We start from the raw sequence: 22,113 nt of genomic DNA on the forward strand, positions 1-22,113 counted from the left end.
ACGTCAAGCCCCTAGCCTAATTCCTTGAGTTGGAAGTATTCCTTACAGGTTGGCTGTTGATATTTATATTCTCTTTTGAAGAGGCGTGGGTTTCGAGACAGGGTTTCTCTGTGCAGCCCTGGCTGTCCTGAAACTGGCTCTATAGACCAACCTGACCTCGAACTCACAGAGGTCTGCCTGCCTCTGCCTCCTCAGTGCTGGATTAAAGGTGTGTGCCACCACTGCCTGGTGATATTTATATTCTTATATTCTCATCATTATTTAAATTGTGGTTTGTTTGGTGTTCCATAGCAGGTATGTACATATATAATCTAGGAAGACCCCCAGTTTGTGTTTATTACAGTTCCAGGATCACACTTGAAATTTAAACATATTTGGAAACAAATCTAGGGACCATGAAAATGAGCCTAAATGTATGTTAGAGGAAGCTAGGTTAGGAAATAAATCCAAATTTCCCACCAGATAGTTTATTATAACCCCATTGATATAAATACTGGTTTCAAGGAAGATGCAATGCTTTCTGATGTGATATTACCTTTTACTGTAGAATGTGTTGGTTTACTAGAGGCCATGACTGTTTCACGGGTGGAGCTTATGTGGTATATTTGGGACTTTCCTCTGTTCCTTAAAGATAGATACAAAGAATGTATCAGGAATGTCTGCTGTGTTCACGCCCACCCCTCTTATATCTTTAGTCAACAAGAGAAAATTTTTTTCTTAGCAGCTGAGCTACTTGTTATGTATTTTCCTATAAAACAACCTCAGGGTCTGTTGTGTAGCAAGTGGAAATTGCATGAATGTTGGATTACTTTTACAAGGTCCCATGAGTATTTAAATGTTTACAACGATCTGCTTGGCAGAACACATGGCCATTGGGGGTATGGGGAAACTACTTATACAGAGAAAAGTCTTTGGAAGTTAAATATGGCTACATGTTTACCAGATTATCTCGCACGAGGATGAGGTGGATGGAAATTAAATGTGAAGTGATGAGAAATTTAACTTGTAGCTTCTAAATGTGACCAGGGTGAGACATTTGACTCTAATTATTATCTTAGGGATAGGACATGATGAATTAAATTTGACCACTCTGTATTGTTGGTCTTAAAATGCATCTTTACCTCACCTCTAGGACAATTCTTAGACCTATCATCGTTTGACCAATTTTGCTGAAATTCATCCTTAATCTTACAGTCTTCACAGACTCCTAACATTTTGTGTCAATTGCCTGGGGTCAGAATTCCAAAGGCACTCATTTTTTGGACCTGTCTGTAGTCCACTCAGTACATTTTCAACTTTGTCATAGTTGTACCTCATGAATTTCAGACTTAACCAAACTCACTTATATTTCTGTTAGTGCTTATGACTACCATTCCCTAATTCCTGAGCAGGGTACTTGGTATATAAGGATGTCTGTGACACTTCTAATTCCTTGAGACAGAGATGTGTAACCTGTGTTAGTATTATGATAGGTCAGTAATATGACTCCTGTATGGCAGATTTTGGTCTGCATGCCATTGTACTTACCTGCTAGGATTAACATACAAAATAAGACAGACCAGGAGCACTAAGCAACCAAAGTTTTTTCTCAGTGTTGGAGGTGAATTAGTTCAAGATGAGTCAGTGAGTTTGATCTCTTCCCAAGAGCACTCCTCACGGTTTCCCACATAGCCTTCTCCCTGTAGCCTTTTCTCTGTCTGCGTGTATACCTAGTGTGTCCAGATTGTCTTGTAAAAGGACACCAGGCACTGTGGATTATAACCTAGCCTCCTTTTCACCTAATTACCTCTTTAGAATGGCTTATTTCCAAATACAGTCATATTCTGAAGTACATGTAAAATTTGAGGGAATACAGTTCACCCTGTAACAGTTACGTGTAACACAACCCCAACTGTCTAGAACTTTTATTTTTTTTTAGAATATTTTCTTTTTTCTTTAATAATTTCAGACGTGCACAATATATCTTGACCATATCTATCCCTTCTCTTATGCCCTTTTCTAATCTCCTTGGGCACCAGACAGGAATATTGTGCACAAACATACATGCAGGCAAAAACACTCCTACACATCAGATAGAATAAATAAGCCTAAAAAAATAAGTACTAGTTATCAAAACCTCATAGTAGGAGGAAGTGTGACAAAGATATATATGCAGTGAGAAGCATCAAAAACGGCTGAGAAAACTCGTGACCTAAACAAATATCTTTTTTAACAAATAGTGCTGGAACAATTAGATATCAGTATGCAATCAAAATTCCCTGATCTCTATATAAAAGTTGATTCAGTGGATCATATACGGAAATATAAGAGCTTAAACATATCCAAGACATTGAAACATAGCTCAGAATTTAGTAAACAGTAAATACCCCAATTTAAAAACAAAAGACTGGAGCTAGGCACAGGCCTTTAATACTACCACTTGGGAGGCAGAGGCAGATCTCTGTGTGTTCAAGGCCAGCCTGGTCTACAGAGCAAGTTCCAGGATAGCCAGGGACTCTTAAATAGAGAAACCCTGTCTCAAAAAACCAGCCAACCAACCAACCAAACAAACAAACAAACTACAAAGACAGGGTTGGATACACTTGCAAGGATGAGGCAGAAGAATTACTCTTGTAGAGGATCTGGGTTTGGTTTTCAGTTCCCACATGGGGTGGCTCATAGCGGTCTGTAACTCCAGCTCTGAGGGAATCTGAGGACACATGCAGATGTGCATATATACATAAATAAAATCAATCTTTTTGGAAAAAAGACAGAGAAAATATAACAGACGCAGATTGAAAGAAATCAGTGTGTTTTTTTGGTCATTGATAGAATTGAGCCTGTGTTCGTGTGCTTATATATCTCCATTGGGATATATTTTAAGCATCTTAAAACCAAAATGCCTAAAGCTAAATTCATTAAAAGTAATCTCTAACTTTTCCCTTCTTTCTTTCTCTGTCCATTCCATGTTGTTGTTTTGTGTGTGTATCTTTATAAACTGCACTTCTCTCTTTCCCTTCCCCCTTTTGGATGCAAGAAGCTAGAGAATTACCTTTGATATTTATCAGCCCCCTCATCTACTTTATCACCCTTTCCTGTGGTTGAGAGTCCGTTTCAGATCTCTAATCTCTTTTCATCACTCTAGTTCCAGTTGTGCTCTCTCTCACTTCCTTAAAGAGCTTTGTGATTATGCTTCTGGATTGTATCTTAATCCCTCTAATCCAGTCTCTAGATAACAGCCGGGATGGGATTTTGAAGATGTAAATTTGAGTCATGTTACTTCCTTGTTCATGGCTTTTCAGTGACCTTTCATTACTTGTAGGATAAATTTTGAACTCTTTGGAGAAGGCCTGGTACTTGGCTATTGGGTTCTCTCCACCAGATAACATTTCAGTTTCACTAACTGCCCTAGCTCTTGGACATGACACAGTCTGTACCTGTAGTGGTCCCCTCCTCTGTCTGCCACTCCAAAGCTTGTTCACACCCGCCCATGTGCCTCTTCCTTGAGAGGCTCCTCAGAACTTAGGTGAAATTTGACTTTTCTTCATAGTCATCAGTCAGATTGGCGTTTTGTATTTTTGTTGTTACTTGTTTTGTCTTTTGAGGGAGAAGGCTTTTTATGTATGAGATTCTTATTTTAAAGACTGTCTCTCTGTGTGTATGTATGTATGTGGGTGTGTGCATGTGTGTGCTTGTGTCTGCAGAGGCAGAAGAGGGTATCTGATTCTCTGGAGCCAGAGTTTCAAGTGGTTGTGAGCTACCTGAAATGGGGCTAGGACTGAACTCTGGTCCTGGAATAGCAGCAGCAAGCACTCTTTCCCCTCTCCAGCTGAGATATTATTTAACGATACTTTCCTATGTAGTCTGAAAATTGTAATTTTGTTGGAACCATGTCTGATTTTTTTTTGTGTGTGTATGTGTGAGGGGGTACCTCTGTGTAATTGTTACTTCAGTTTTTCTAGTATTGTGAACAGTGTTTGTTGAATGAATATTTAGAGAACATACATCAGAAAGAAATGTACCAGTGCTGTACATGCGCTGTTTGTTTTTATAAGATTTCCACAGTACACTATAGTCATAAGTGTTTATGCCTTTACTACAGAGAGAAAAGTAAATATTTATTTTGGATTCTTCGTCTTGGTTTTATTCTTGAGATAGGGTCTCACATTACCTACGCTGGGTTGGAACTTTTGCATAGCAGAAAATAACCTTGAACGGATCCTCCTGCTTTTCCCTTAGAGGTGTGCGCCACCATGCCAGGCTCAGACTGTTCTAAGTCATCTTGCATTTTTCTGTGTTTTCACATCTGGAGCCCCGGAACCCAGAGAGCACCACTGATTGTTCATGATCCAGCCTTTCCTATGACAGTGTCCCTTGCTGTGGTGACACCTAGAACCCCGGGTGCTTCTCTCTGCCTCTGCCCACCAATGTTGTGCTTGGGGCTTTGTTTGTTGCTATGTTTCTCAGACAAGATCATGCTGTGAAGTAGCTAGGACTTCTTGGAATTGGTGGTCTAAGTGCTGGGGTTATAAGTGTATACTGTGACATTGGGCTTTGCCTAATAGTCTTGCATACTTTAGATTGGGTAGTTTTTCTGCATTTATCTGGTTTTGTCACATTTTACAAGAAAGCTCCCTTACTCAGAATATTTTGTGTTCTTTAGCACAATTTTGACTAGCTACTCTGGTTTAAAAAATAATAATCTTTTAGTTGTATTTGTGTGTGTGGGGTGCACATGCCATGCTTAGTGTGAGGGTGTCAGAGGATCACTTCGTGGAGTTTGTTCTCATCTACCTTTACATGGGTCCCAGGGATAGAAGTCAGATTGCCAAGCTCCAGCAAATGCATTGTCCACTGAGCCCGCTCACTGGCCCTCGAGTCCCTGGTATCCATCTGCAGCAACTGTGGGGCATAGAGCATATCCCCAATTCTTTGAAAATTATATTTTATTTTTAGAAAGTAAAAATAAAACCATATTTTGAGGTAATGATTTAATAGAGTATTTTGAGATCTTAAAAGTTCAATTTTCCAAGCTATTCATAGAATAGCTCATATTTTTACCCACCTCTTAAATGATTCTTTTCTTACCTAAACATGGGTTTATAATTTAAATGTTTGTATCTTTTACTTTTCAAGGCATTCAGAGTTAATTTTATTCCATTCTTATCTAAAATAAATTTATGCCAACTTTTTTTAACAGACAAAATTATTAGGCACAGAGCTTGTACCCTGAAGGACACTGCACATGCCATCATTGCAGCTGAATTGGACCCAGAATTTAATAAACTCTGTGAAGAAATTAAGGAAGCAAGAATAAAAAGAGGTAAGTTCTCTGTTCATTTTATTCATCTTCCTGTGACACAGGACACCAGATTGTACTCTGTCTCCACTAACAACCTCATATTAATTTTTGGTATTAACATGGGTCATGTAAATTCTAAAGGATATTTCAAAACTTCACCTGTGAAAGTTTGAGTGCAATGGTGCATGTTAAAGGAAAAAAGTATTAGTGAAATTTCTTAAATAATTTACATATTATATCTGCATTTATAGCTGAAGAGATTTTAGTTTTCATCATTTCACATCTACTACCAGTACTTAAACTTTTTGTATAAATATTTTTCCCAGTGTGTTAACACTTATGTGTAATTTTTTAATTAGAGACACAAATAAGCATATGGTCTGTTTATTGGCTGTACAGCTGTGTCCTAGAGGAACTTCAGTAGGAGGGAGAGGAATGCCAGTGGCAAAAGAAAGAGCCCATCGACTTCAAGCAGTGGAATTGGTTAGATCACTTTAGCGGCAAGAAATAACATGTTCTCAGTGTTTTAGGAAAATGAAAGATTGAGTTAAAAACTGTGAGAGCTATGTTTCAGTTTCCACAGAGGCAAACATAGATTTGCTGGATTATTCAGTAGTTCTCTTCCTTGGAATCTAGCCAAGCAAAATGAGTATGTGCCCATATGAAACATGTACGTGAATATTCATAGGAGTATTATTCATAATAAATAAAAACTGGAAAAAATACAAATGTCTATCACCTGGTTAATGAGTAGCAAAGCATAGTGCATCCTAGTCCATATTACTCAGTGAAGTACTAATATAAAATGATACAGGACTTAAAAAACAGTGCTACATGGAATAAGGCAGTATGAAAGACCATCTATTGAATGTTGTCCTCCCGTATAAAATGGCAGGTGGCTGTCTGGGACAGCCATAGATTTCTATGGGCGACTACAAAATGGACATTTGCTAAAAAAAATTTATGTATAAAATAAGTGGTTTTTGTGTTATATAAATTGTATCTCAGTAAGACTCCTAAGGAAAAAGGTAGTGAAACAATATGCATTTTAATTAATGAAGAGTGGAGCTAAACAAGAGCATCATATGAGTGATGCATGTGTAGAGAATACTTTGTGGGATTGGCCTGCCAGCCTGCCTGCCTACCTTCTCTTCCTTTTCTTTCTTTCTGAGATTTGTTCTCATATAGCTCAGGTTGCCCTCAAATTCACTGTGTAGCCAAGAATAATATTATCTTCTCTGCCTCCTAAAAACTGGGATTACAGATCTGTGCTACCACACCCAGTTCATACAATACTGGGGATCAAAACCATGACTTGGTACATACTAGGCAAATACTCTGCCAACCTGAGCTATATCCCTAGCCTAGTAGAGGGTGCTTTGAAGGGAAAGAATGTTGCAAGTTGAATGAATGAGTATATACCAATTCTGCCAGTCAAAATAGGGAACATATTTTTTTAAAAAACTGTTTGTTTGTGTATATGTACAGATGAACCAGTTATCCTTAATTTGACCTATTTTTAGGATACCTGGTTGGAGATATCAGGTAGGCAGATAGAAATATGGCTAGTAGGCTAGAGGTCTTTGAACTAAAGAGATATATTATATAACATCATTTAAAAACCACACACAGTGGTGGTGGTGCATGCCTTTAATCCCAGCATTTGGGAGGCAGAGGCAGGTGGATCTCTGTGAGTCCCAGGCCAACCTGGTCTACAAAGTGAGTTCCAGGACAGCCAAGGCTGCACAGAGACTTTGTCTTGAAAAACCACAATACATACATACGTATGTGCTATACACATAAAGGATGCTTCTTGTAGATCAGAATAAGAAGCTAGGTTATTGAGAGAGCTGTGAGAAGCACAAGCACTTAAGATCACAGGGAAGAAAAGATTCTAGTGAAGAAAATTGAGATGGAATGGTTACTCTTCAGAAGATAGTGCTAGGAAGTGAAACTTAGGGCATTATGGTGTGAGAGGCAGCAAGCCAGGTTGAAACTGTTCAGGAGAATGTAGTTTAGTGACCCTGTACACTTACTGTACATTCTCAGATAGTAGAGATCATGACTTTTAAACAATATACAGCCTTATTCCACAGTCATATTGTGAAATGTATCTCTTTTGGAATTAAAATGAGTAAAAATAAGGCTCCTTTGAGCATTAGGATAAGCATGGCCTGCCAGGTATTTTTATTCTTACGATTTTAGTATCAAGTTACTTCCCCATCTTAAAACAAAAGACAGTAATTTCAGCAGAATTACAAACTGTCTAGGTATAATTAATGACTTTTAAACTCAGTTTCATATTTCAGATTTTTTAAAAACTTTGTTGATTTATGCATCTGAGAACATAAATAGGTATTGCTTATCTGCTGCTTGCAGGCTTATCAGTAACAGCAGAACAAATAACTCCTCATGGCCCTGGTGCCCGTAAGACAGAGACTAGAGTGGAAGAGGCATTTCGGCACAAACAAAGAAACCCAATGGATGCCTGGCACAACTCTGCAAATAAGTGTGCATGTGAGTATTTGTGAGCATGTTGGTCAATAGTGGCAATAGCTGAGACGTGCTAGGATCGGTCCACAAAACCATACTGCCCTTTGTCCATAGCTCTTTAATCCTGTCTTCCCAGAGAAGAGCTTGTTCAGAATGAGAATTCTGTCTTTTGCCTTATTTGCTATTTTTTATGCTTTTTTTTTTTTTTGGATAACTGAAACACTTGAAACATTTTCAGTATTAAACACTGGATTTTGGATAGAGAAATAGAGGCAACAGATTCTGTCCCCTGGTCCTTATTTCCCACTCGTTGCATGATATGCAGGATGTTTTATTTGTAGTTAGAAGTACAACGAGAATCATGTGGAAATGATGGTTTGACAGCAGGAAGTCTGCCCCTTTAAGGCAATATTTTATGCTGAGCTTAATCAATCCGAGCAGCCTAATTTGTCTTAGCGTTGTGAGATATATTTAGAAGGAAAATTTAGTTTCTAGATCTTCATAAAAACTTACTCATTGTTCAGTTGTATTTCTGAAAGACAAATGTTAATAAACCTAACATCTTCCTGATGTAGTCTTCATGTTTCATTAAAGATAGCCTGCCTGGAAAGATACATGCTGTTCCTCTGGCCTAAATATGATGACATTGCTCTGTCAGCAAAGCTGGCCATAGCATGTTCTTTACTAAATGATAGTGAATTTGAAGGAATGAATCATACCCACTTTTAAACAATATAGTATTTTTATTAATTCTTCCAGAATTTTATACAATATTGTTTGACTGTATTTACCCATTCCTCCTCTTAATTCCTTCCAGATCCATTCCTTATTCCCAACCCCTCCCAACTTCATGTCCTCTTTAAAAGTCCATTTATTCTGGGTATGGGGTTATCCACTGGAGCACGGGGGAACCTACCAGAGGCTACACCCTTAAAAAACCCAGCTCCTCCTCTCCCAGAGGATAGCAACTGTCAGTAGCTCCTCAATTAGGGATGGGGGCTCTTGCGTTAGTTCCTCCTGCCTCTGTGCTACACTGTTGTGTGGCTTCAAATCGTACAGACAACATTGCTGCTCTGAGTTCATGAGCACTATGGCCCTGGCATGTCCAGAAGACACTGTTTTGCTCTGGTCCTCCCTGACCTCTGGCTCTTACAACCTTTCCACCTTCTCTTGTGCAATGGTTTCTGAGCTGGGGGGTTGAGAGGGGCAAGTAAGTAGAGAATGATACAAATGTGACATCTGTGCCTGAGTACACTACTGGTACTTACTCTTTGCACTTTGACCAACTGTAAACTTCTGTGTTAACCATAGCTGCACAAAGAAACTTCTCTAATGAGGCTGGAGAGCTGCTCATACCCACTTTACAAAGCCTTGACCTCTTTGAATAAGTGACATTCATATGGAACAAGTTTGAAAAAGGATTTCATGATGCATTTAGTTGCTCTGAAACCACTGCCTAGGCTATTAGTCATATCTCTGATTGTGTCCCACTGTGTAACATTGTACTCTCATTTAAACTTTGAAATCCTGGATGTCTCTGCATTGATACTAATGTCTGCTAATGAGAATGTATTGAGTATTCACTTAAGGAGTTTTAGCTGGGCAGGCAAGATGGCTTAGCGGACAAAGGTGCTTTCTGGGTAAGCCTGGCACCTGAATTTGATTTCCAGAAGCCATAGGAGGAAGGGAGGGGAGGACGAAGGTCCTTTCAGATCTGCAGTGGGCTTTGTTTTCTCTTACCAGTAGATGGCACATGTGACACACCATTTGTCTGGTTTAGGTTAACACAGATCTTAACTCTAAGTGTCCCAAGGGACAGTGGCTTTTTGAAGGTCTTGGCTTTGGAAACAGTCTCAGTGGTGCAATAAAAACTGACTTTAAAAGTTGTGTCCCTAAATGAGTGTTTCAATGGAGCACCCTAGGTTAATAAAAACGTGGTTAGGTTAAGGATTCTGTCTCCATATGTACATATGTACGATACCACATGGTCCATACTATGAAGATGTGCCATCCAAACTAAAAATTGTACTTCTGTGGTGCTTTTCTGACCAGTTTCTCTTACTTTTCTAAAATCCTGCCATTAGAAGTAATGATACTAGGTCCCAAAGAATACGAACATGTTCTTCTCATTTCTCAATGTTATTTTTATTCATTGAGAATTTCATACAATGAACTTTGAAAATATTAATCCCTCTCCCCCAACTCCTCCTGCAACCACTCTTTTCACCTTTCCATCCTTCCTACTCAACTTTGAGTCTGTACCCCCAACCCCCAATGCCATGGATTTCAGTTTGAATTACCCAGCTAGTTTTTGGAGTGGGGTCTACACACGCTCTCTTATTAACCAGTGTGAAAGAATAAGAAGTATACTTGCTTCAGTGAACTTCTGGACTTGGTGTAGTGTGCTACATATAAAGAATTGAACAGAGCTCAAGCTTTTCTTGCTCTGGAGATCCATGGCTTAAAAAGTAGAGTGAGAATTAGTAATAATTTTTGGTTTCATGACTGAAAATTAGACTGGTTAGTGTTGAGAGTTAGTTGGCACAGTGACAGCCTTACATCTACCTTTGGAACAAAACAGCCATCTTTTTTTCATTCCAGTGATTATTGTAGATGCCTGTCACCTGAGCTTTTATATCAGCTTTTAATATTAGACTAATATAGAAATTTTCCTCCATCTATTAATCAATCTAGAAGTATAAATTATAAGATAGAAATAGAGGAGAGAGTATGAAAGGTGAGTTCTAAGTCATTGAATTTTGAAGAACAAATAAACAGTCAAATGACTAAGTTAATTTTAGAGATGCTAGCTACTAGATAAGAAGGAATAATAATGACTACATTTATTTGTACCTACTCTTGGAAAGGCTTTAAAGGCTTAAAGTGGTGTGTGAACCTGCTGTACACTGTTGATAGACTATCAGCTTATATTAAAGATCTGCATTTCCCAGTGGAGTCAAGCTGCTTCATCAGCTCCCTCTGATACACAGAAAGGAGATCAAAAGTCTCTGGCTCCAACGTATCAGCTGGAAGCCCAACTATCCACTCAAAGAGTTCATGATGATTTCTGTCACCTAAGAGTATACAGCTTTTATAGGTTTCCTTTTCAATTACTGACCAAATGGTTAGCTTCAGTATTTTCTTGATGTTGTTGCCTTAATAGCAGAAGGCTTGATTATTCTACATATTTGGAGATACCTTTGTAATAAGTTGACACTATTGGGTAAACCACTTGTATTAGAGGAAGTTAACAGTTTGCTAACCAAATTGTTCACATAACCTATTGTAGTGCTTCTATTTATGACCATCCTAGAAGTAATGCCTTTTTCTAAAGGACAGGCAACAGGTGTTTGTTTGTTTGTGGGGTATCTGTAACTATTGGGTCCTGTAGCATTGGCTTATAGGGTTTTTGTTGGGGTTTTTTTTCTTCTCCATAGCTGAGGTGCTGTCTTTGCGTGGTCTTGCTTGCAACACACTGACCTTCCTGGTAGAAATCCAAGGCTCTGGCCCCAAACTTTCTGGGCAGCTTGGTAACATAACTCTCTAAATGTATTCTGTGGTTAGTCCCTGAACGTTGAAAGTTAGAAATGGTTATAAAATAGAATCTGTAGTAGAAGAGATTAATGCCAAGCAAACTCAAACAGTAAAGTTTTAAAAGTTTGCATTTGTCTGAGTTCATCTTTAACTTCATATCCATTTTACTCAGAGGTTGTAAGAATTAGGCTGCATGGATAACAAGAGCCAAGGGTTTTTGTTTGTATTTCGACCAGGATGGGTCTACTCTAAAGAATACGTACACTTGACATTGCACTCTAAGTTCTACATGCTCTTTCCCTCTTTCTTATCAAACAGTTCGAGTTCGGAGGAAGTCAAGGCGGCGATCACAGTGGGGCAAAGGAATCATTAAGAAAAGGAAAGTCAATAACTTAAAGAAAGATGAGGAGGACACTAAGTTTGCAGACTATGACCAGACAGAGGACAGGAAGCTACTGGAGAATGGAGAGTTTGAGGTAAGCACTGACTGCCATGAGGAAAATGGAGAAGAGACTGGAGACTTATCTATGACCAATGATGAATCTTCATGTGACATCATGGATATGGACCAGGGTCAGAGGTTGAACAGTGGAGCAGGCACTAAAGAGAACTTTGCGTCAACTGAAGAGGAAAGTTCAAATGAATCTCTCCTTGTCCACAGCAGCAGTTCTCTCAATCCTGAGCAGACATCTAGAAAAGAGCCCTTCCTTAAAGGCAGCTGTCTAAATGGGGAAGCCTCCACTGACAGTTTTGAAGGAATTCCCGTTCTGGAGTGTCAGAATGGCAAAGCTGAAATAGTTCCTTTCTCTGGTGGTGGAGACAAGTCTAGTTCTGAACAGAAGATTCCTTCAGAGGAACAGCTAAAAGACAAACCGGAAACTTTGAATGAAAATCATGGAGATGATCCTGAGAAACTAGAAGTACTGGAAAGTAGCAGTAATGAGAAGATTGAACCTGGTCCTGATGTGGAGGTTAAGGACACAGAGCTGGATAAAGAAGGTAGAGCTAAAGTTTTAAAACCTTTTCTGAAGGTTTAAATGTCAGAGTTAGTTCATTGAATGTTTTGTCTAGTTTCTAGTAGCAAGAGTTGGTTAACAGATTCTCAGTGTGGAATGATCATTAACATTTTCCAGCTCATTCCATAAAGTCACTGTGAGCATACTCAATTTTGAAGAAAGTTCCAGGGCTTTCATGGTCCAGCATGCACTGCTATCTTGGCCTTTTACTCTTCCACCTGTCTGACTGTCATTCTTTTGAGACAGTAGACCAGGCTGGCCTCGATTTCAGAGATCTCCCTTCCTCTGCCTCCCAAGTGTTGGGGTTAAAGGCGTGCGCCACCACTGCCCGACCTGATTGTCACTCTTATCCCAAAAGCTTTGTAACTGAAAGCCAGGTCAATTCACAGATGCAAAGAAGAAGGAATTGGAACAGAAGAATTGTGGGAATGGGTGAAGGCAGGAAGAGGTTAGAAAGTTACGTGGACTGAAATTCAGCCATTCTTATTCATTTAATCATGCAACTTTGACTTAATTCCCCACTCCTGGATTTTAGTTTTGTAAATCAAACCTTAGAATGGTATCGTTGCTGGGATTAACAATAACTAGCTTAAGAATAACTAACTAGCTGCCTCTCCTGGTTACTAACACGTGTTGCAGGGTATTTAGACTGAGTGTCTCAGATCCAACTAAGTCGCATTGATTTGTATGGCAGTGGAGAAAGGATGCGGAACTCACGGTTACCTTCCCTTGCTCTTAGAAAATCAGAGCATCCTGCAAGCTCTGCCTTCTCATGACTCTATGATCTGTTTAAGAAAAAGCAGAAAAGGGGAAAAAAGGGTTATTTGGCTCTTTTTCCCACCATTATTCCTTAGTACACAATGGGATGGGGTGAGTTGGGGTGAGTTGGAGATCTGCCCTGTTCAGTATGTTTCCTACCTTGTGTGGAATATATAGCTTTAGTTTGGGATTTAAGCTATGTTGGAAAAGTTTTTATCCTACCAGTTTTCTAAGCTCTGTAATAGAATTGGGTAGTAGAAAAGTATTATTCAGAGTCTTTGTAGGAGGTGTGTGTATAAGGGGTGTATGCGCAGGTACAGGTACTCACACCCATGTTCATGAACTGAAGCCAGAAGACTATCAGATAGCCTGCTCTGTCGTTCTCTACCTTATTCCCTAAAGACAGGGTCTCTCACTGATCCTAGAGGTGAACTCATAGCCAGCAAGCCCCACTGATCCTAGGTTCCTCTCCCATAGCACTGCTGTACAGCACATGTAGCCATAACCACCTTTGTAGCTGAAGTATTGAGATTCCAAAATCAAAGCACGTATTTTACTGAGTGAGCCATCTCTTATCCTTTATAAGCAAATGCTTAGAATCAAGGTGGTTTTTCTATGTCTTTTTCGTGCACATATGTATCACATGATATTTCAGCATTACATTGCTTTCATAGTTATAGTTTAGTTCTTTTTCATTTGGATTACTTATTCTTACTAAAAAGAGAAAGCATCCCAAAATAAACATTATCATTTTTAAAAAATATATTGTTCTTTACACCAAAAAATATATTGTCATGGGTAAAGAATTTATATTTGCTTAATAATGATTTTCTCTTATTGACTCTAGTATATTTTTCTCCTTATCAATTGTAGGTGCTTCTAAAATAAAGAAATACCGTAAATTAATTTTAGAGCAGGCAAAAACAACAAGCCTGGAACTGGTTCCAGAAGAACCATCTGAGCCTGTGCCACCTCTGGTAGTTGATCACGAGAGACTGAAGGTATGCTAAGCTCTTCACAGTCCATTTTCAGTGACTGGAATAATATTGGATATTTGTAAAGCAGCATCATAAGACGAGTTTTGGTAATTGTTACTTTAACCTAGGGATAAGAGTCCCGGGACTTATCCTAACTGGGAATTAACTGTATTTTGAGGTTTTAAATTTGTAAGCTAAAGTCTAGAATCCTCTAACCATAGATGTCATTTTGTCTAATCATTTGACTCTAATGGTTTCAGTGTGACCAATGATATCAACTACATCTTATCTTCTTTCTTTGGATTTCTCTCATGTGTTACTCCTCCAGAAATTGCTTGATCTGTTGGTAGATAAAAGCAACAACTTGACAGTTGATCAACTTGAGAGATTATATTCCCTTCTTAGTCAGTGCATCTACCGCCATCGTAAAGACTATGACAAATCACAGCTGGTGGAGGTAAGTGTGTGTGTGTTTAGTTCATCCAGAGAGCGTGTACTTTTGCTTATCTTCAAGGAGAAAGAAGAGAAGGGAGCTAAGTCCATTTTTAAAAGATTCAATGTGTGGGAATGTTTTGCCTGAGTGTGTGTATGTGCACCACATGTGTGCTAAGTTAATTTTTACTAAGTAACTGAACAGTGCTGTCAAGATTTAAGATTAGGAAAATTGGGCACTGAGTCGGCTCAGGGGTAGTACATCAGTGTGAGAGTGTGGATGTGATCTCTTACACTTAAAGAAAAAAAAAATTACATTATGATACAGTTTAAAGAATAAAGCCCTTCTCTACCATTTTGTCTCAGTAAATAAGATAGCAAGTTCGTTGTCTGTCAAAACGTAGGTACTCATGGTTCTGGGTAGGTGAGTACATAGAATGACTGTCATCATTCTCTTCTCTCTAGTTTATTACTGGCTCATACCTCTGGGGCCTGTTGGTGTGGCCTAGCTCCACAATCCCTATCATTGGAGATCTGGGAGGGAGGAAGGGTTCAGGAGGTAGAAATAGAAGAATCAGAAGTTCTAGGTCATCCTTAGCTACATAGCAAGTTTAAGACTAGTGTGGGAAGTGTGTGTGCATGTGTGTGTGCATGTATGTGAGCATGTGTGTGTGCATGAAGGTAGGAAAGACAGTGAGGCCTGTCTGCCACCCACTAGGACACTAGTAGTTGGAAAATAACTTTAAAATGTTTGTTTTGATCAGTTCTTGTCCTGTAAAAAGCCAGAGGGACAGCACTTGTCCTTCAGCTTATGGGCTTTAAACACGGACCTTTCCTTTTCTGTGGCTCTGGACCACAGGGAAATTCCTTCCTCCAAGGAGCTTCTGTGTCTTTTCTTATATTTGACATATCTAATCTGTGCTCCTGCTTTTCACTGTCACCTTAGCAAATGTAGTTCCACATCTACTCACTGAATTGCTCACACCTGTCCACTGAGTGGGTTGAACAACTTTGTTCTTTGTTCATTTATTAGTTCATATGGTGGTCTAGCTGTGAAATATTTATCAAAAATCTCCAGTACCAGATACTGTGCTAGGTGTTTGGGATGCTAAGCACGAGGAATTTCCTCTTCTAAAGGAACATTTCCAATGTTAAGGATATTAAAGATTTATGTGGAGAGGACATGGTTATTTTTGGTGTGTAATAAGGACATTAGATTTGTTGTCTTGCAGTACTGGGAACTAAACATCAATCAGGCCTTGCTTAAGCTAGGCAAGCATTCTACCCCTGAATTACACCTTTAGCCTTAGGAGCATTAGATTCCTATCAAAACAAGATGACTGATTAGGACACTCACTTGCTCCACCGCACAAGAACCAGAGCAACAGGTATATAGCTGCATACTGAGGTGAGTGACATGGAAGAATGCTGGGATTTAGTAGCAAAAAACCCAGAAGCTTTAGCCAGGTGGTGGTGGTGGTGGTGTACCTTTAATCCCAGCACTGGGGGTGGGAGGGAGAGGCAGGTGGATCTCTGAGTTCAAGGCCAGCCTGGTCTACAGAGGACAGCCAGGATTGTTACACAGAGAAACCCTGTCTAAAAAACAAAACAAAAAACAGAAGCTTTGTAAAAATCTAGAGAACAGGCTAGTTGCAGGCATAGCAAGAAAAGTAAAATAATCTGTCACCTATTCTCCAGTTCCACAGCCTAGCAAGGAAGAGTCTCCATTAGCAGGAGTAAAGGGGAAGGGAATCCCAGCAAACTCTCGGTGCAAATACTGGCAGAGACCGCCACTGGAAAGTTATGTGGCCCCTGAGACTTTCAGCCTAAACAGGAAAAAACCTAAAATCTTAAGTTTGGCTCCAGAAAAAGGAGTTTACTTACTCCTCTCCTAGTAACTACCAGAGTGCTGTAACCAGGAGCCATCCTGAGAAGGGACCTATTTTCTGAATTCAGACTGCTCTAGGGGAAGAAATCCCAGTGTATTCTTACCTCTGGGACCCCACATACATTTCTCTGCACTGGCTCCTCTCATATGTTATGTCTCTTATTTTCAGTAAAGATCCTTGTGGGGGTCTGCCAGAGTCCACCTCCGACCTGTCGAAGGGTTCTTGCGGGGAGGAGAGAGGAATGAGGAAATGATAGAAAGAGACACAGGATAGCTTCAGGAGGGCTCTGGGTCGATACCCAGCCACCTCAAAGTTTATTCCAAAGGGTTCTTTAGACAATGCCAAGGAGCGAGGAATGTGTTTGTTTTTTTAATCTTTTGGGGGGGGGGCTTGCCACCTAGCTCCCAAATAAATCACACACACGGAGGCTTATTCTTACTGCCCAGCCTTAGCTTTGCTTATTTCTTGCCGGCTTTCCTTAACTTTACCCGGCTACCTTTTGCCTCTGGGCTATTCCCGTTCTTGTCTGTAAATCTTACTCTTACTCCATGGCTTGCTGTGTAGCTAGGTGGCTGCCCCCTGGAGTCCTCCTTCCTTCCAGATTTCTCCTATATATACTGTCTTCCTATCAGCCCTGCCTATCCTTTCACCTGTCTTGCTGTTGGCCATTCAGCTCTTTATTAGACCATCAGGTGTTTTACACAGGCACAGTAACACAGCTTCACAGAGTTAAACAAATATAACATAAACCAAAGTAACACACCTTAAAATAGTATTCTGCAGTACAAGACAGCCAGGGATGTTACACAGATCATGTTGGTTTGATTTTAGGGAGGTAAAGATGGTAAAACATACTGCAACTCAGTAAGTGTAATATATCCTTATGAGTAGAATGTAGGATAAAAAAGCTTATTTTCTCAGTAAATGTAGAAGAATTTTGATAAAATTCAATATTCATTATACTCATAAAAATTCTGTATAACTTCTAGGTGTTCTAGTTTGCTTCTTCTCTCTTACTATCATAAAATACTAAGCAAAGGCAGCTGGAGGTGGGTGGTCCTCTGGCTCACAGTGGTAGCCCATCATCAGGGGAAGTTGAGCAGAACCTACAGGAGAGTACTGTCTACTGACTGCTGCTGCCTCTTCTACCTAGGGCTAGTTCAGCTTGCTCTTATACACCCATGACCACCTGCCAAAGGTGGCACTCCCCCTACATCAAACAATAATCAAGCAAATGCCCCGTAGACATTGTCACAGGCCAGTCTGATGGGGGCAGTCCCTCAGTCTAGGTTCTCTTTGCTACAGTCTAGGTGACTGTAGTTTGTGCCAAGTTAACCAAATTAATCAGCACAATTGACTCCCTTTCAGCTTAAAAGAAAAACATCACTATTTATAATCTTTTCTTGTCCCCAGGATCTCAATGTTAATAGTAGTATCACATATACAGCATGGTATAACTTTAAAAATTCTTAAATTCCAACAGTTTTTTTTAAAAAGTCCAAGTTCTCTTTAAAAATTCAAAGTCTCTTAGCTGTTGGCTTCTGTAAAATCCAAAAGAAATTACATATTTTATTTCTAAAGTGAAGAACTGGGGTACAGTTAAAGAACTGGGGTACAGTTAAAGTCAGATCAAAGCAAACCCCAAATCCAGTGTAAATAGCTCAGTGTCCAACATCTGGGGCACATGATCTTCTGGGCTTTAAAGCTTCGGGTAGTCTCACCTCTCCAGCTCTGTTCTCTGGCACATACACTGCTTTGGGACTGTGCTTGACTACCCCACAGTCCTGGCATCTCCAATATGCTGGGTCACCATATAACTGAGGCTGCACCTTCACCAATGGTCCCTCCTGGGCTTTCATAGTGACAAGCGTCAGATGATTTCCATGACCCCTTTAGTCCTACAGCTCTCATGCCACCAAAAAACAGGAACGTGGGAGACTGTTAAAAGTTCACTTCACCAGTTGGAGGTGCTACCTGGGCCTGTAACTCTGGACCACAACTTCTGTGTGTTGACCCCAAAGAAGACTTCACCTCAGTGATGTTGGGCTCTTATTAAGCACAGCTGATTCTTCAGTCCCAGCTAACTACCATCAATTGTCCAGTAAAGGTTTCACCTCATTGGCTCTGATTTCCTGCTAATCACAGCTGATTCTTCAGCCCTAGCTGACCAGAAACCACACAGTCTTAATTCAAATATATCACAAAGATGCCCCCCATATAGAGTCCTTGAGCACAGAGGAACACTGCTTCCTGGTGAGTAAGCATCCAAATATGAGCCTCTGGGGGGTTCTGAAATAGAAATACCTAACAGTGAGATCAAGAGACTCTTAGAACTGTGTAGCAAGATCTAAAGACTATACCAGAAGACTGTTGGATGCATGATTTAGTAAAGCAGCAGAATACAGAAATTCAACTAGTAGCTTTTTTTATACACAAGCAATTAACGTTTGAAGAGTAACCAAGTTGGGTGGGGAGACTAGGAGTAAACTTAAAGAAGTGGAAGACCTCCATTATGAAAATTACAAAATACTGATTAAAAACAAATGACAAGACCCTCTATATTCATGGATTTGAATTACTACTCAAAATAATATGCTGATTCAATAAAATTTCTACCAAAATACTAGTGACATTACTCACAGAACTAGGAAAAAAAGTAATAAAATTCATATAGATGCACAAAAGAATGTAAATTGCCCAGTCTTGAATAAAAAAGAACAAAGCTGTAGACCACACAATAGTGATTTTTAAAATATACTACACTGCCTTAATAACCAAAACCATGTTATTGGCATAAAAACAGACATCAGAGACTAATGGAATAGTATAGGAAGCTCAGAAATAATTCTACACATCAACAGCTTTTTTCAAAGAAGTGTTAAAAATATCCTTTTTTAGAAAGGGCAGTCTCTCTAACAAATGGTACAGGGAAAACTGGATACCTACATGTAGTCTACTGAAGTCTGAAGCCTTATCAACCTACCTAAAAACACAAAACAAGTCATACACTGAAATGTAAGATCTCTGAGTGATGAAATACAGAGGAAACATTTTAAGATATTGGTGCAGGCAATGGTTTTTTGGAAAGGACTCCAAAAACACAGGAAACAAAAGCAGAAATTGACAATTAAGGTTACATCAAATGAAAAAGCCTTCTACACAGCAAAGGAAAAATTATCAACAGAATAAAGAGAAAACATTAACAATCAAAAGTAACCCAATTGAAATATAGGCAAATGATCTGAATAGACACTAACCAAGGAACAGATAGATGGCAATAATATACATAAGAATGCTCAATATCGCCGGGCGTTGGTGGCGCACGCCTTTAATCACAGCACTCGGGAGGCAGAGCCAGGCGGATCTCTGTGAGTTCGAGGCCAGCCTGGGCTACCAAGTGAGCTCCAGGAAAGGCGCAAAGCTACACAGAGAAACCCTGTCTCGAAAAACAAAAAACAAAAAACAAACAACAAAAAAAAAAGAATGCTCAATATCAGTCATCAGGCAAGTGTAAATTAAAACAAATGAGTTACCATCTCACTTCAGTTAGAATGGTAGTTTAAATTAGAAAAATATTAAATGCTAGCAGTGGTGTGGAGAAAGTGGATCCTTAGACACTGGTGGTGGGAATGTAAGTTAGTATGGCCACTCTGGGAAACAATATAGATATTTCTGGGAAAAAAAAACTTGTTGTTGGTTGTTTTTGCTCTTTTGGGAGGCCTGCCACCCAGCTCTCAAATAAATAACACAAAGAGGCTTATTCTTATTTATAAATGCCCGGCCTTAGCTTGGCTTGTTTCTTACCCGCTTTTCTTAACTTTAGATTATCCCATCTACCTTTTGCCTCTGGGCTTTTTCCTTTTCTTACTTCTGTAATCTTACTTTTACTCTTACTCCATGACTAGCTGGTCCCTAATGTCCTCCTCTCCTTGTTCTCTTGCTCTTTCTTCTTTTTCTCCCAGATTTCCCTTTCTGTTTATTCTCTCTGCTTACAAGCCCTGCCTATCCTTCCTCTTTCCTTGCTCTATTGGTTGTTTAGTTCTTTATTAGACCAGTCAGGTGTTTTAGATAGGCAAAGTAACACAGCTTCTCAGAGTTAAACAAATGCAACAAAAAGGAATGGAGCATATCATTGCATCATTAAACAGATGTTCCTCAGCATAAACAAATGTAACACATCTTAAAATAATATTCTACAACACAGACTAACTGAAAAGAATAGAACAACCAACCATATCATTGCTCTGTCGCTTTCCTGGGTTTAAATGAAACCAGAATATAGAAGAGACTGTAATTGTAGACTTACTCACCAGAGCCAAGGTTTGGAATAAACCCGTTACTATCCCCAGATAAAGTCACACACACACACACACACACACACACACACACACACACACACACACAATGGAGTATTGATCAACCATAAAGATTAATATAGTTTTGCTGTATAGAACTGGAGGGGATCATGTTAAGTAAAATGAGCCAACTACATAAAGACACAGTATGGAATGTTCTCTTTCATATGTGGAAGCAAACAAGGACATATACAAGTTCTAGATTACAGGGGAACTGGGTTGGATGCTCAGGGATTGGGTGGAGAGAAGAAGGGAAGATAGACACTGTTATGGGGTGCCTGGATATACCAAATGGAGTCTTTATTCACCTCCAGTGGAACTCTCCCAAGCAGATTAGTTTGAGGTTTTAAAGGCAAGAATGGCAATTGTGACTTATACAGAAAGGTGGTTTTGGACGTCTGCAGCAAGCAAGCATCATTTGCAGAAGCAGAGATGGAGCAGCTAAGTGGCTAGGCAGCTCTCATAACCTTGAGGTCAGGCTCGCACTGCATAGGAATTTATGGCTGATAGAGACCAGTTTATCGTAGGAATTTATGGCTGGTCTGAGTGACCACAGACCAATTTTTGCCCAATATAGTTTTAGCAATTAAAGTATTTTCAAGAATGCTTTCAAAAGACATCATAACTATATGTAGTTCAGTAGCCCTCTACAGACACGGTCAATTCATGATATATGTATATATGGAAACATCACAATGAATCATAATTGTATAATTAATATGTGCTAGTTATAATTAAATAAGATTGAAAACTTTAAAGCCACTAGAAAATAAGTTCACATTTGTTAGAATCAATGAGACAAAAAATATATGTGCACGTATATATACACACATACAAAAGTATATTCCAAAATATGCTGCACATGATAACTATATGCAGTTTTTAAAAAAAAGAAACACAACCAAACACAATGTGTTTGCTTTGATTGGATTCTAGACTGATGAAATTCAACCATATTTTGGGTTTTTTGTTATTGTTGTTTGTTTTTTTAGTTTTGAAATAGGGTCTTAGTGTGTAGCCTTGGCTGACCTGAAATTCTCAATTATTTCATAAACACATTCTATGAGTTTCATTTTTTCAGAGCTATATAAGTTATATAATATGTAGAAGCTTCCAGAAATAGAGAAAATAAAAACATTGCATACCCTGCCATCTAGAGAGTATGTAAGTGAGATTTATTGGGGATCAAACTGCCAAGGCCATCTCTGGGGTAGGCAGAGAGAAGAGCAAAATGGTGGGAAAGCAAACAGATTTAAGACAGTCAGCAGTGGGTGATCTGAGCTAATGCAGGCTGTCCTGATGGACCCAGAGCTAGGTGGTTAACCTTGGGAGGTTCCTGGAGGATTAAGATTCCTGGTGAACAGAAACCACTTTAGA

At 39.3% G+C, this 22,113-nt stretch overlaps 1 protein-coding gene across 3 annotated transcripts in view; it reads left to right on the forward strand.

The window, feature by feature from the left end:
• The window catches only part of Atad2b (ATPase family AAA domain containing 2B), a 132,108-nt gene that overhangs the window by 105,149 nt on the left and 4,846 nt on the right, over window positions 1-22,113 (forward strand). For 2 of the 3 annotated variants that reach the window (XM_028875559.2, XM_028875563.2), the window contains exons 23-27: window positions 5,180-5,302; window positions 7,661-7,798; window positions 11,627-12,307; window positions 13,957-14,084; window positions 14,389-14,517. In XM_028875559.2, the coding sequence (XP_028731392.1) occupies window positions 5,180-5,302; window positions 7,661-7,798; window positions 11,627-12,307; window positions 13,957-14,084; window positions 14,389-14,517 (1,199 nt within the window). The remainder of the gene's footprint in view (window positions 1-5,179; window positions 5,303-7,660; window positions 7,799-11,626; window positions 12,308-13,956; window positions 14,085-14,388; window positions 14,518-22,113) is intronic. The other variant, XM_037198134.1, reaches the window with a different exon arrangement.

This window comes from Peromyscus leucopus, chromosome 22, assembly GCF_004664715.2.
Source record: "Peromyscus leucopus breed LL Stock chromosome 22, UCI_PerLeu_2.1, whole genome shotgun sequence".
NCBI classification, from domain to species: Eukaryota; Metazoa; Chordata; class Mammalia; order Rodentia; family Cricetidae; genus Peromyscus; species Peromyscus leucopus.